The sequence below is a fragment of the Drosophila persimilis genome, unplaced genomic scaffold (assembly GCF_003286085.1).
Source record: "Drosophila persimilis strain 14011-0111.01,24,50 unplaced genomic scaffold, DperRS2 tig00000124-arrow-pilon, whole genome shotgun sequence".
In the NCBI taxonomy this organism is placed as follows: Eukaryota; Metazoa; Arthropoda; class Insecta; order Diptera; family Drosophilidae; genus Drosophila; species Drosophila persimilis.
The window spans coordinates 13,351,031-13,367,569 of record NW_020825294.1 but is presented as its reverse complement, the minus strand read 5'-3'; the positions used below and the strand labels follow the sequence as shown (position 1 = coordinate 13,367,569).

Here is a 16,539-nt window from a genome sequence, read left to right as displayed (position 1 = left end):
ATTAGACGGCTTTTCATTTGGATTACCCACGCACTATAATTCTCGTTTTCGGCCTTATCGATAGAATGCATTCGACCGAGTCACAACTTCAGACTGAGCCGTGGGCCCATAACCCATTCGTTGTGGTATTTAATTGTGACTAAAAATATACGAAAATAAGTAGGTGTCCATGCAGACGTACAAATCAAATAGGAGACAATAGAATATCGCTTCATTGCGACTCATACATACATATGTATGTACATACTTTTGTATTTATGCTGGATTATATACGAAAATAAAATATGTGCGTTGTCGAAGTTTACATCTTTAACAACAATAAAAATGAAAAACAATAATTTTGTTTAAATAAATCAATAAAAATAAGTTTTTTAACACTATTGAAATTATAAGGGTGGGGAGCGGTGTTTTTTATGGGAATTAAAAGAAAAGTATTCAGGCCAGATTTATTCATTATAAAAAGGAAAACAAATTCGTTGACGAAATGAAAAGTAAACGGCTTTTTATACATCGAAACGAACCGTAATTGCAAAAGGAACAAAATAGATGACTTATTGATGTATTAACATAAACTTGACACTTGCTGTTTGAGATGCCAAGCTTTTTTGGCACCTATTTGTTTCAAAAATGAAAAGAGATTTTGGGTTAACTTTATAATTCGTATTTAATCTTGGTGCCTTAGCGGAAGCCGATTGCTTGCTATTGCCAGATAAACTTTATGCGAGATCGATATGCAACCAATGCGCAGGTTAGCATAGAACTAAACTATAGACGACGGCGTTAGATCAAATTGACTGCCGAAGTGGCGGCAGCAGATCAAAGTAGTTGCCGAAGTGGCGGCGGCAGAGAGCCCCTTTAGCGGGAGAGCGCAGCAGCTCTGCAGAAAGTAAACGTTTTACAACATATGTAGGCGGCTCTCTATGCTCATACAATAATAATGTTAAAGTTACGGTTATTCTTCAGCGGCTGGCCCGAACACTTGCTTTCTATATAAATAATTTTATTTTAACCCAACCTCAATTTTGGGTCGGAAAAAATTTAACAGGGCAACAAGAACAACACCTTAAATCGAAAACGAAACGTTTTGGCTGAAAACGTAATTCGCAAAATAAAGTGAAAAACGGAGCCTGCCTGAATAAGTTTATTTATTGATATTGTAACGAATGGGAGATTTGGTAGGTTGACTATTGTTGTCATGGCGGACCATACCAGAAATATCCAGTCTTGGCTCGAAGTTGTTTGGAGCAACACAAATTCTATTGGAAATAAAGTCATTCTGTTTAAGTAGAAACTAACTCTCTGTCTGAGGTTAATTAATCTGGAATTCGAACTATAGAAACATAACAACTGTTGTCAGAACTGTTGTCAACTGCAAGAGTTCGCCACAGATGTAGAGCGACTCTCACACCTACAATGATGCGTAACCAGAGAGATAAATGGACTCGAGATTTGGAAAGCTCACTATCAGAGGCGAAATGAAATGAACGTGTTGACTTTGGATACAGGTGCTTGTCATTCAATAATTAGAAGGGGCATAGTTAAAGGAAATGTGGAGCCTCTGAAGATGAGCAGATAAGGCAAAAATTAAAAAGAAGCTTGGAATAGCGAAGACGAGTCTAGATTAAGATTTAATAGTAACTGTTATCATGGACGACACATAATAGGAGTAGATTTGATGACCCATGATTTTACACTGGCCTTGAAGGTAAGAGTTCTGAGATATGGGAATGAACAATAAGCTATATGCGAAAACGGGAAGAAAGGGTACGTAAGAAAGATGTACGCATCGCACAAAGAAATGGCAAAGAAAAAAATCGACGTTGCGGTTTAGACTGAAAATACATCGGAAAACCGGGATGTTCAGCTGCCTCCTGCGTTCAGGAAGAAAGGCGACCACCAGGTTAAGAAGGCAGAATAATCTTCTTTCGCAGAAGAGTATTGGAGTGGGGAAAGTCAGCACATCAGAAGTAAACTCACTGCAGAAAACAGTTAAAAATAAGAAGAAGCTGACGGGAGCGTTCATCAACGACGTTAAGTCTTCGAAAATCCAGTTAGAGCTTGAGACCCGAGAGAAACGGAATAACTACTAAAAACGTTAGGTAGCCACTCCCACCGGCAGCGAGAGGTTGCAAGTCCTCTCGTCAACCCGCTTAAACGGTCGACACATGGGCACACCTGGAGGAGGTTTTCCGGTACGTTTTCCGGATCGCTCCATCATCGAAGTGACTTGGAATTTGTTCCAGACGAATAAGATTAGAGATTAAGTAGGCTGACTATTGTTATCATGCCAGAATGTATTAGAAATATCCAGTCTTTGTCCGTATTTATTATAATACAAATTCTATTGGAAATAAAGTCTCTCTGCTTAAGTAGAAACTAACTCTCTCTCACCGTTCAATATAGAAACTATTAGACTAATAACTAAATACATACAAATCAACCTTTGTTCAAATACTTTCAGTGGTTTATCAACGTTATGAACCTGAAGTACAAAATCCAGGTGGATTTCTTGGCAGCAATGTACTCATAAAATGTACAATTCCCTCGTTTGTAAAAGAGTATGTAACAGTAACATCGTGGCTACAAGAGCCGAACTTCAACATTTACCCATCACTTGAAGGCGGTATGGAAAATTGATAATGAATAGAATAGAAAAACTATACTCATGCTTTAAATATTTTTCTTCTTTTGGTTTACAGATGGTAAAAACCATATGTTGTTAACTGGGGAGCTATTGGTTTATAACATTACAAAAAGTGATGCCCAAAAATTATATCGCTGTCGCACACATCATAAGTTAACGCAAGATTCCGTAGTAAGCAACAACGTCGGAAAAATTCAACTAACGGGTGAGTTTCTATAGTTATTCGTAGTCGTAAATTGTTTGCCTTAATTAGTTATATATTTGTATTTATTAATAACCTTGTGACGAAGCTTCTGTGGACCCGAGCTTGAAATATGGCTTACTCAGGGGGTATTTGGGATCCACTCAAACATATTTATTTGAAAGAGATTGTGATTAATTGGAATAGCCTAAAATTTTGTTCAGTCACTAGTTTGTTTTTACTAGCTTAAACTACTTAGAGTTCTAGCAGGGGTACAAATCGCATTTCTGGCAAACCGCTCAGTCGCCGTACTAACTCGTTTTCCGCACTTGAGCACCTGCTCGCCTGGTCTCGCCTGGCCAAGCTTTGATAGACGAATCCACTCCAAAATCGATCCACACTTTGACTCAACAGGTCCTCCCAGGTGACTCCCTTGGTCACACAGACGTTTACTCTTCCCACAAGTCGTGTCTCCGGAAAACCTCACGTGATCGCTCTTTTTTTTTTTTTTTTTGCTGATTAGGCCAGGATATGGTTTGTTCATATGTTACTCTTCGATCTGACTGTCCCGCGCCGTTTTCAGTGGCCTATGAAATGATCCACGTCAGATTTGTCTAGTAACAGTGAGTCTCCGCCATCGCTGTACCTGTAAGTTTCTGCGATGCTCGGGTAATTTTGTATGGCAGCCTGCTTCATACCAATTTTCCGTTTCCTTCGTTCCAGCCCATTCCCCTGAATACGAGGAAAATTAGCACTAAACTTACTAGAACTAAGAATGCATTCAAAATACAAATACGAATGTGAGGTATGTGAGGAATAGTAATTTAATAAGAGGATAAGGAACAACGGTTTAAAATTTGTAGTGAGTCTAATGGGAATTGTGAACTTTATGCGGCCCAACAGATCAGGGCTGTTTATGTCACCCCTGATCAAGTTGCAACGGCTAACTAAGGATGGGGTTTACTAATAGCAGTCTACTATAGTTAGATGGAAGTCTCACACCCACATCTCAGCTAAGGCCCCGCAGAGCAAAGAGTAAAAAGTTTTTCTGTACTGATTCTATACGGTCCTGGTGTACTTTGTACTGAGAGACATGAGACGTATTCTAAGATCGGACGAACAAGCGAGGTATAGAGAGTCTTTGTTATATAGGGGTCGTCAAATTCCTTAGACCACCTCTTTATAAACCAAAGCACGCTCATGGCCTTATTTACCATGGTAGAAACTAATTTAGCAAGCTGAGACGGCCAAAGGTCCCACAGTGCCGCTCCAAAGACATCGGCGATCCGCGACCACCGCTTCGAAGGTGCTGAGGCTCGAGAGTCGAGAATTATTTCGTTGCTGGTGAAGGCATTGCCGAACAGACGAAACCGATGGGCAGCGGGGTCGCGGTAGAGACGAAGTACAGGCGAAAAGGGAATTGAAACCCCGCGCGCTCCCTCGTGCTTTTTGGGTCCTAATGTTAGGACCCGCCATAGAACAGCTTTTTGGTCGCTCATGCAACATCTTTGTATTGTATAGTCTTTGATATTATTTAAGGAACTTGTTAACTAATATCGGCCTGGGAAACCTGACAAAAATACCTCCATGGAAAGCCTGATGTTCAAAAGACTCAGGAGGGTTGAGCAGATGCAGCTTGTTACAGAAATGATTCTTAACCTTGTTAATAGTGACTGTCAATTGTCAATTCCAAGTGTTCATGGGTGGTCCATAACGCGATAGAAGATGCAGTTGGAAATCTTCACTGAAGCTCCTCTGCCCTCAATATACCAACATTTGGGTGGTTAAGGATGATTTGAGATGATTGATGATGAGAGATGATTGTAGCAAATTCCAGCGAAGGTCCAGTTTCAAGTCCAGGGGCTGAGCCCTGATCGTTTAACATAACTGGGCTACCGGCACCATAAGCCTCGATGCTGGCGCAGGAAAATCCGTGAGCTTCACAATCGATGTTGGTAATAAGTAGAAATACTGGAGTAACGATAAATTTTCACAAAGTAGAATCTATCCCAATTTCACCTTTCATATCCGCTAATGATCGATTTTCGACTTGACCAGAGCACTCTTGCGCTGTGGGCGCATGAGCAGCGATGACATAATGTCTTCCTTCCGTCGCGACCAGAAGATAAAGGAAGCGACGCATTACCTGTGATCTGTTCGGTTAGAGCTTTGTCTGCTGGGTTCACTATAATTGAAAATTAGTTAAGGCCAATATGTGGGTTAAAAGCTTCCTCAACTCAGCTTCCGTCTTCATTGCTGCTCCACTCCTCTCAATAGACTAATACTTGGATTGACTCAGTTAATAAAATTAAAATTAAATTATTTTAATTAAAAAATTTCTTTGGAAATCGCTACGAATAAACTATCAAATAAATAGAAGTATTAGCTTTTCGAAAAATTGTAATTGATATTTAATATATTTCAGTAAATAACATTCTACAAAAACTCGAAATTTAACGTGGCTAGCTCAGTAATAAGTTAAATAAGTTTATATTAAGTAATTTATAATTAATAAATAATAAATAATAATAACTTAAACTTGTAGCACTAAAATAAAGCATGAAAAAAATTTAATTACATTAAATTAGTCTAAACGAGGGGGAACGTTGTGAGTTGCTGCGGACACCGCAACTCTACAGTTATACCCGATACTAAGTCAGTATGGCTCTCCTCCGTCAGACGGCGCTAATATTAAACGACACGACAAAGAGTGCGTGCGAGAGAGACAGAAAATCAGTCTGAGCGTGACGTCGGGCGCTGCGTAGCCATTCCAAATTGATTTGTTCCTTTTGGCTATAAAAATGATCTGATCTGATCCAGATTCAGCAATCTGATAGATATGGTCATTATCTATGATTCTGCGTTTTTAGTTTTCTCAAATCTGCAATATTGTGGATGCAACAGATAGTTATTCGTAGTCGTAAATTGTTTGCCTTAATTAGTTATATATTTGTATTTATTAATAACCTTGTGACGAAGCTTCTGTGGACCCGAGCTTGAAATATGGCTTACTCAGGGGGTATTTGGGATCCACTCAAACATATTTATTTGAAAGAGATTGTGATTAATTGGAATAGCCTAAAATTTTGTTCAGTCACTAGTTTGTTTTTACTAGCTTAAACTACTTAGAGTTCTAGCAGGGGTACAAATCGCATTTCTGGCAAACCGCTCAGTCGCCGTACTAACTCGTTTTCCGCACTTGAGCACCTGCTCGCCTGGTCTCGCCTGGCCAAGCTTTGATAGACGAATCCACTCCAAAATCGATCCACACTTTGACTCAACAGGTCCTCCCAGGTGACTCCCTTGGTCACACAGACGTTTACTCTTCCCACAAGTCGTGTCTCCGGAAAACCTCACGTGATCGCTCTTTTTTTTTTTTTTTTTGCTGATTAGGCCAGGATATGGTTTGTTCATATGTTACTCTTCGATCTGACTGTCCCGCGCCGTTTTCAGTGGCCTATGAAATGATCCACGTCAGATTTGTCTAGTAACAGTGAGTCTCCGCCATCGCTGTACCTGTAAGTTTCTGCGATGCTCGGGTAATTTTGTATGGCAGCCTGCTTCATACCAATTTTCCGTTTCCTTCGTTCCAGCCCATTCCCCTGAATACGAGGAAAATTAGCACTAAACTTACTAGAACTAAGAATGCATTCAAAATACAAATACGAATGTGAGGTATGTGAGGAATAGTAATTTAATAAGAGGATAAGGAACAACGGTTTAAAATTTGTAGTGAGTCTAATGGGAATTGTGAACTTTATGCGGCCCAACAGATCAGGGCTGTTTATGTCACCCCTGATCAAGTTGCAACGGCTAACTAAGGATGGGGTTTACTAATAGCAGTCTACTATAGTTAGATGGAAGTCTCACACCCACATCTCAGCTAAGGCCCCGCAGAGCAAAGAGTAAAAAGTTTTTCTGTACTGATTCTATACGGTCCTGGTGTACTTTGTACTGAGAGACATGAGACGTATTCTAAGATCGGACGAACAAGCGAGGTATAGAGAGTCTTTGTTATATAGGGGTCGTCAAATTCCTTAGACCACCTCTTTATAAACCAAAGCACGCTCATGGCCTTATTTACCATGGTAGAAACTAATTTAGCAAGCTGAGACGGCCAAAGGTCCCACAGTGCCGCTCCAAAGACATCGGCGATCCGCGACCACCGCTTCGAAGGTGCTGAGGCTCGAGAGTCGAGAATTATTTCGTTGCTGGTGAAGGCATTGCCGAACAGACGAAACCGATGGGCAGCGGGGTCGCGGTAGAGACGAAGTACAGGCGAAAAGGGAATTGAAACCCCGCGCGCTCCCTCGTGCTTTTTGGGTCCTAATGTTAGGACCCGCCATAGAACAGCTTTTTGGTCGCTCATGCAACATCTTTGTATTGTATAGTCTTTGATATTATTTAAGGAACTTGTTAACTAATATCGGCCTGGGAAACCTGACAAAAATACCTCCATGGAAAGCCTGATGTTCAAAAGACTCAGGAGGGTTGAGCAGATGCAGCTTGTTACAGAAATGATTCTTAACCTTGTTAATAGTGACTGTCAATTGTCAATTCCAAGTGTTCATGGGTGGTCCATAACGCGATAGAAGATGCAGTTGGAAATCTTCACTGAAGCTCCTCTGCCCTCAATATACCAACATTTGGGTGGTTAAGGATGATTTGAGATGATTGATGATGAGAGATGATTGTAGCAAATTCCAGCGAAGGTCCAGTTTCAAGTCCAGGGGCTGAGCCCTGATCGTTTAACATAACTGGGCTACCGGCACCATAAGCCTCGATGCTGGCGCAGGAAAATCCGTGAGCTTCACAATCGATGTTGGTAATAAGTAGAAATACTGGAGTAACGATAAATTTTCACAAAGTAGAATCTATCCCAATTTCACCTTTCATATCCGCTAATGATCGATTTTCGACTTGACCAGAGCACTCTTGCGCTGTGGGCGCATGAGCAGCGATGACATAATGTCTTCCTTCCGTCGCGACCAGAAGATAAAGGAAGCGACGCATTACCTGTGATCTGTTCGGTTAGAGCTTTGTCTGCTGGGTTCACTATAATTGAAAATTAGTTAAGGCCAATATGTGGGTTAAAAGCTTCCTCAACTCAGCTTCCGTCTTCATTGCTGCTCCACTCCTCTCAATAGACTAATACTTGGATTGACTCAGTTAATAAAATTAAAATTAAATTATTTTAATTAAAAAATTTCTTTGGAAATCGCTACGAATAAACTATCAAATAAATAGAAGTATTAGCTTTTCGAAAAATTGTAATTGATATTTAATATATTTCAGTAAATAACATTCTACAAAAACTCGAAATTTAACGTGGCTAGCTCAGTAATAAGTTAAATAAGTTTATATTAAGTAATTTATAATTAATAAATAATAAATAATAATAACTTAAACTTGTAGCACTAAAATAAAGCATGAAAAAAATTTAATTACATTAAATTAGTCTAAACGAGGGGGAACGTTGTGAGTTGCTGCGGACACCGCAACTCTACAGTTATACCCGATACTAAGTCAGTATGGCTCTCCTCCGTCAGACGGCGCTAATATTAAACGACACGACAAAGAGTGCGTGCGAGAGAGACAGAAAATCAGTCTGAGCGTGACGTCGGGCGCTGCGTAGCCATTCCAAATTGATTTGTTCCTTTTGGCTATAAAAATGATCTGATCTGATCCAGATTCAGCAATCTGATAGATATGGTCATTATCTATGATTCTGCGTTTTTAGTTTTCTCAAATCTGTAATATTGTGGATGCAACAGATTTTCGTCCTTTGCAGGGGCGGAAGGGGGTGTGGCGAAATTGTGACACAAAACGGTCAAGGTCCGATATCACAGGAGTGTGGATACCAAATTTGGTTGCTCTGGCTCTTATAGGTTCTGAGATCCTTGAACTCATATTTTGCAATTGGCAAAACCGACCAAAACCTGTGTGTTAGAGAGAGACAGAGCGAGAAAAAATGAAATTGTTTTATTGATTCTGGCTAATTATCATAGCCACCTGGTTCAGATTTTACACTCTAGAAGATATAGTCATCTTCTACGATTCTGCGTTTTTATACCCGATACTCAAAATGAGTATTGGGGTATATTAGATTTGTGGTAAAAGTGGATGTGTGTAACGTCCAGAAGGAATCGTTTCCGACCCTATAAAGTATATATATTCTTGATCAGCATCAATAGCCGAGTCGATTGAGCCATGTCTGTCTGTCCGTCTGTCCGTCTGTCCGTCCGTCCGTCTGTCCGTCTGTCCGTCTGTCCGTCCCCTTCAGCGCCTAATGCGCAAAGACTATAAGAGCTAGAGCAACGATGTTTTGGATCCAGACTTCTGTGATATGTCACTGCTCCAAAAATATTTCAAAACTTTGCCCCGCCCACTTCCGCCCCCACAAAATCGAAAATCTGTGGCATCCACAATTTCGACGATACGAGAAAACTAAAAACGCAGAATCGTAGAAGATGACTATATCTTCTAGAGTGCAAAATCTGAACCAGATCGTATAATTATTACAGCCAGAATCACGAAAACAATTTCACTCTTTCTCGCTCTGTCTCACTCTAACACACAGGTTTCATGGTCGGTTTTGCCAATTGTAAAATATGAGTTCAAGGATCTCAGAACCTATAAAAGCCAGAGCAACCAAATTTGGTATCCACACTCCTGTGATATCGGACCTTGACCGTTTCCTGTCCAAATTTCGCCACACCCCCTTCCGCCCCCGCAAAGGACGAAAATCTGAGGCAACCACAAATCTCAGAGACTATTAAGGCTAGAGTAACCAAATTTGGTACACACACTCCTTTAAGATGTCACTATAAAACGTGTATCTCAGAATTTCGCCCCACCCCCATCCGCCCCCACAAAGGACGAAAATCTGTTGCATCCACAATATTGCAGATTTGAGAAAACTAAAAACGCAGAATCATAGATAATGACCATATCTATTAGATTGATGAATCTGGATCAGATCAGATCATTTTTATAGCCAAAAGGAACAAATCAATTTGCAGTGGCTACGCAGCGCCCGACGTCACGCTCAGACTGATTTTCTGTCTCTCTCGCACGCACTCTTTGTCGTGTCGTTAAATATTAGCGGCGTCTGCCGGAGGAGAGCCATACTGACTTAGTATCGGGTATAACCGTAGAGTTGCGGTGTCCGCAGCAACTCACAACGTTCCCCCTCGTTAGTTTTCTCGTATCGTCGAAATTGTGGATGCCACAGATTTTCGCCCTTTGTGGGGGCGGAAGTGGGCGGGGCAAAGTTTTGAAATATTTTTGTAGCAGTGACATATCACTGAAGTCTGGATCCAAAACATCGTTTCTCTAGCTCTTATAGTCTTTGAGCATTAGGCGCTGAAGGGGACGGACAGACGGACGGACAGACGGACAGACAGACATGGCTCAATCGACTCGGCTATTGATGCTGATCAAGAATATATATACTTTATGGGGTTCACAAGCCACGTTAAGGTTCACAAGCCAGATTAACCTGAAGAGTCGTATTGGCCTCACAGATAAGCATGAGGCATGCCTCGTCGAGTGGAATTCCTCCATCGATTGAGCTCGCTGTGCAGAAGTAGCTATTGTATTGGCTATAAAAGTTCGCTACTGGTGCACGGCCTGCCACGGCTCACAACGTTCCCGCTTGTTGTTGTACTCGATAGTCGAAATGAGTATAGAGATGCATTAGATTTGTGGGTAAAGTGGAAGCGTTTCCGAACCCATAAAGTGTATATATTCTTGATCATAATCAATAGCATCAATAGTCGAGTCAATTGAGGGTATAAATGTAGAGTCGCGGCCGTAGCTGCGGCTCTCAACGTTACCCCTTGTTAGAAATGTTTTTCCCATTTAAAGAAAAAAATCCTGATAATTTAACGATTTTCTTAATATAAGTCGCGTATACATATCATTAAGTGCACTGTATGTACAACCTGCTATGATATTCTCATGTTTAGCCTCCTTATCTGCAAATTGAGTTATATCGCGCTGTCTCTTTCCGATTTTTTTTAGCTATTTAGCTATTCTTAACTAGCTCCTGTAATTTGTCCGAGGCAAAGCTTTAACCGAAGTGGTAGGTTTAAAAACCGAAAAAGCCAAGAGTTAGAGTTGAGATGATAGCTTCAATAGTGCCGTTTTCTTCATAGTTTCTGCAGTTGCTATTAGTGGTGATGCTTAGTCCGATTGTTTTTACCGACTTAGGCTTATTTGCTTCATTTTCCAACCTTTGAATGGACAACCCGAATGTGCCTAGAAACGCGATGATTATTTTTGACAATCACTGGACACTATGGCCGAGAACACCTGTATCATGGCTGGTAGTATCTTATACCTGCAAAGCTATATATTGCCTATTGAACTTAAATGTCCTTTATCACTTCTGTTGGGTGCTGTACAATAGTTGTACGATTTTCTAGCTTTTTATCATCAATGACCTTAGTTTTCCACTGTGTAATTTTATTTTTCTTACTATTTTAGAAATGCGTGAACTTGTTCCTCCAATTATGAATGAGAAAACTACCAAGCTGATGATAAGAGCAGGAGATCCATTAGTTGTTGCATGTGTAGCATATGCAAATCCAAAACCTACGTACAGGTAAGATATATTCCCAAGATTTTTTTAAATCCTTTCAGAGGGGTTTTTTTGTTTTTACCAGACATTTGCAACGAACAGAGGTTGCCGTCGTTTTTACCCAATATATAGTGACTATACGAATTCGGTATGGAGCCAGGAAAAATTTTGAGATACGCTTGATTTCATGAGATATTATAAAAAGATTCTTATACAAATTTTAACCTCAAAAATAACGGATTTTTATCTTAGGAGATATGAGCCTTTAAGAATTACCCTGTTTTTAGTGAGCAGCAATTTACTCATTTTGTATGCACATATATATCTGATATATATATATATATATATCTGGACGACTTTATTTTCTGAGAATCTACGTGTTGATCTTAACAACTCTGAATCAAGACTAAGTATTTCCAGTGAATAGCATGACTACCCAATAGTTGGTATACTGAATTTGACCATTCGTTACACTGCCCTCCGTCTAAGCCTGTTGGTTCCGTACAAGTTCCTCGTGACGTCCACCATTGAGGTGGGGTGACGAGAGGTCTTCTAACTTCTCTATGTCGGTGGAAATGGTAATCCAACGACTCTGGCTGTCTATTCTACTTCTCTCAGGCCTCTAAACCGACTGCCGAGGACTTAACGTCGCCACGCAAGCACAGCACAAATATGTAATTATATGTATTTAAATGTATAAACATACATACATATATACTGACGTTATTTTTAACCACAACAATCGTCTTGTGTGAGTACGCAAAGAACGTATGTACAGCGATTTGAGTACCCAAAAAAACCGTCTTGGGAAAATTTATCCTTTTGCTGTTGAACAGGCTGGATATTAAAATAATTATATTCATATTACTAAGAAATTAAATATCAATACAGACTTGGACCAGATAAATATCGAACGGTATGTAACGGTAAAATGCGATTTTGGAAACATGCTTTCAAATAAAACCTTGATTAGCTATAATTTAATTTCATACAACTCAAAGAATCAGTTCGATGGGAAGCTGCATATTTCCCAAGCCCTTTTAGGTTAGCCTTATTAGCTTTTGAGAATCGCAACATTTTTGTAGTTCTTTAAAAAAGTTTATTCGTGTCTTCCTGTCTTGATTTCAATCTTCATATTATCTTATACAGATGGCATACTAAACGTTCAAGTAATGAGGAATCAATGCAGCATATGCTGGCTACTGGAAGGGCTAAGACAAAAGATGGTACTCTTATTATATCGGCTGTCATAAAAGCCGATAATGGTGCTTTTTTTTGCACTGTGACAAACTCAGAGGGAACCGAAACATTCAAAGTAGATTTATCTGTAACATCTGCATTAAGCGCTAGCATACAGCCCGCCGTACAGACAGTTAGTCTGGGTCATACTGCTGATTTAGTGAGTAAAGTGACATACTTATAATAATATATTGTTACTGTGAATTTAACCACATTGGCTTTCAGGTTTGCAGTGTATCTGGATTTCCCACACAAAATATTATTTGGATGAAAGATGGCGGTACCTTGCGCACAGGTTCTCGTGTACGACTCTTATCCAATGAGCATATTCATATCTCGTCCATCGTAAAAGAAGATAAGGGAATGTATCAATGTATTCTTAAAAACGATTTTGAATCTACTCAGAGCTCCGCTGAATTAAGATTAGGAGGTATTGTATCCTTAATATATAATTATTAAATAAATTTTCTAAATATTTACATAAATCGATTGCAGAAGTTGCCCCTCAGTTGCTCTACAAGTTCATTGAACAAACTATGCAGCCAGGTCCATCCGTATCATTAAAGTGCAGCGCTAGTGGAAATCCGACACCAAAAATTGTGTGGTATGTGGATGGGTTTCCTTTGCCTAACGTAAGTATTATTGGTGTATTCAGATGATAAAGTATAAAAGAAGGCTTATTAAATAAGCCATCTTAGTCCGTATGGGCAAAGCCTCTTAGCATTTAAGTCAAATTAAATATTTTATGCTACAACTTCGAACAATACAAAATTAACATAAACAAATTAAACCGTTACAAGTCTAAATAATAAAATAATAAAATCCCATATAATAAATACGTACTGAAAGGTAAAAATACTACGAGAACATCAATGTAAAATACTATCCATCTGCCACAATTTTCCCATATTTATTTTATCCCATATACAATTTTTTGTTTCATATTTTTTTATAATTGGCCTATGATCTGAATTCAAAGTTCAGTACAGTAATAGTTTTTTTTTTTTTAATTCAATTAAGTACCGGGTTTTTCCATGCTTTATATTTTAGCAACAACTAAGTAGTCTTTTTAGAGAGACTTTAAGGAAAAAATTGTATCAATAACTATCTATAACTATCAAGCTAACGCGGCAGACGTTGTTCTGCCACGCAATAAAAAAACAATTTTTAATCAATTTTGGCTAATTTATAGCGAACAATTTTTATATGACCCGGATAACTTTTTTCCGCCTTAGAGGAAATAATTTTTAGGCATATTTTTTATTTTATCAAGTTCATTTTTGTATTTTAACGATTCTTTAAAAGATTTTTTATACTTTTTTATGCTTTATTTTTTCAGCTAAGCACCCTGTGACTTACAACGTTTTTTGTTTTATTATCATGCACAAAAACAAACAACGAAGATGGTCTTCCGATCCGTGAACATGCCACATATAATTGGCAATGGGAAAAACATTGATTTTCCATTTTCAGACCACATGTTTTCAAGCCCTTGGCCTTGTGATTTGTTAATAGTCTTGGCGAATACAAGACGTATCGGAAATTGAAATCTTTCAAACTCGAAACTCTGAATGAATGCATTGTTCCAGTGATCCCGCTCTAAATTACGTAGTTAAGGTCATCTAAATATTTATTCTTACCCCATAAAATTGCTCGCTCACTCAGCCATTCATTATTTTTGTAGTTGAAAATTATATTTGGGAATACTTTGTTGATGAGCTCGTCTTTTGTGAAAAAGTTACAGAAGTTCTGAGGAAATTACATCAAATCCGCTCGATTCGTCGACAGGTACTCAACCATTACCGATAGTCAGCGTCGTCTGAGAAATCGTCAGCAGATGTATCATTTTGCAATGCAACTCTCATGTTTGTTGTCAGCTGAAGTTTCTTCAAATAGCGCCGTAGATTCCATGATTTTAGGTAAGCGTTTATTTCGTCGGTATCTTGATCTTGGAATTACTGCCAGTGTTTGGCGGAAATCGCTAATGCTCGGTTAAGTGCTTCTAATGCACGTTTATGCGCCATTGTGCATTCATCCCAGATGATGATTTTCGATGTTAAAAAAACGTTGGCTATTGCGTAGTTTTTTTTGAAAGTTTACATATAGTTTCTTCAATATTTTGAATATTTAACTGCAATTTTAATGCTGAATGAGCTGTACGGCATCTTTCTAACAATGTGGCTGCTATTCCAGAAGAAGCAACTGCAACCGCAATTTTGGATCTCGCACGAACAGTGGCTAAAACCATTGACATGAGGAATGTCTTACCAGTTCTACCAGGGGCATCTAGGAAATATAAACCACCATTTCCATAATCAGTTGCTTTTATTAATGCATGTATCATAAACTTCCTTTTGTTGGGGATTCAAAAGGGGTACATTACTTGAACAGCTAATTTAAATTAAATTAAATATTCACGTTCCCGTTCCAATTCTCGATTAAATGCGTCATTCATAACACATGTCTTCGATCAATAGTAAAGCTTGATTATGTATCTCATCATTCATTTCTGAAACTCACACGATTTTGATGTAAAATATCTTCTGATATATTATCCTTGTATGAGTGCCACACATTAGATGGGTTCGATGGAGAGCATGTCGAAATGATGATAGCAAATAATGTGCGTATCTGACTTACAATTGTAGAGATAATAGCTTCCTCGATTGTCGAAACCGAATGTGTATCGTTTTCTAATAAATTGAGTTCTTCACATGCAGCACGATATGTTAGGAATATTGTTCCATTCACAGTGCGTAGTGACTCAAATGTCGTTGGCCTACGCACATTAACCATTTCCTTCAGTACAAATTGCATCACGTAAATGTACATATATACTATTCAGAACGCAATTTGGCTTGGTCCAACCTAATGTAAGTTAAACATTCCGTTTATATTTTGACGTACATGTGGACGGAATACTGCTAAAATAATCGACGAAACCGCAGCAAATAGTTGTCAGCACTTTGCCGAATCATCAAACGATATGCGTAATAATTTATCGAGCTAACTTTCTTTGTAGTTTTCATCATTCAATGAATTCATCATTTTTCCAAAACATGTCATTTGTATCATTGTTTGAGTGTTTGCAAGAAAATGACGTGATACCACTAAGCTGCACAATCCGCCCATTGGACCAATACAAACGGTTGGATGCAAGCAGTAATCCTTGCTGCAATTCAGGGGCAATTTGTTGTTCTGCTTCAGAGGTTTCATTCGCTATATTTCGTATCGTTCTTGAATAACGGCTTTGTCGTTAAAGATTGGATTGACTTGGTCGCGGAATTTTTAAAGATGAATTGAAAAGAATACAAATTACTTACAAAATTAAAAAATCAAAACATTCAAACATTCGAAATTAAAATAATGATTTCTTGTTTTAAAAACGCAGCCAAGCCGCTGCCTGTGACAAACAGCCTACTATGCTGACGTTAATATCATGTCCCCACACGGGAACGCTGTCGGGATGAAGTATCCTATAGCAGTCTCCCTAATCTAATCTACATCCCCACTAATTTTCAGCCAAATCGGTTCAGTTATCGTTATCGGTTCAGTTATAGGTTCTTGAGTTATAAATGGTGTAACTAACACGAATTTATTTTATATGTATATATAGATAGATAGACTATACTCGATAGTCAAAAATAGAATAGGGTATATTAGATTTGCGGGGAAAATGGAAATTTAATGAAATGTAACGCCCAGAAGGAAGCGTTTCAGACCCCATAGTGTAAATTTATTCTTGATCAGCGTCAATAGCCAAGTCGATAGAGCCACGGCTTTCTGTCCGTCGGTCCGTCCGTCCTTTTTGACACCTAGTTCTCAGAGACTATAAGAGCTAGAGCAATGAAATGTTGTATTTTGTCTCCTGTGATATCACACAGTTACAAG

General features: G+C 38.9%; 1 protein-coding gene across 1 annotated transcript in view; it reads left to right on the top strand.

Moving 5' to 3' along the window:
- The window catches only part of LOC113564877 (Down syndrome cell adhesion molecule-like protein Dscam2), a 101,435-nt gene that overhangs the window by 41,303 nt on the left and 43,593 nt on the right, over window positions 1–16,539 (top strand). Inside the window, 6 exon segments of the mRNA XM_026987527.1 lie at window positions 2,462–2,623; window positions 2,700–2,849; window positions 11,316–11,433; window positions 12,559–12,808; window positions 12,874–13,078; window positions 13,144–13,280. Of these exon segments, the coding sequence (XP_026843328.1) occupies window positions 2,462–2,623; window positions 2,700–2,849; window positions 11,316–11,433; window positions 12,559–12,808; window positions 12,874–13,078; window positions 13,144–13,280 (1,022 nt within the window).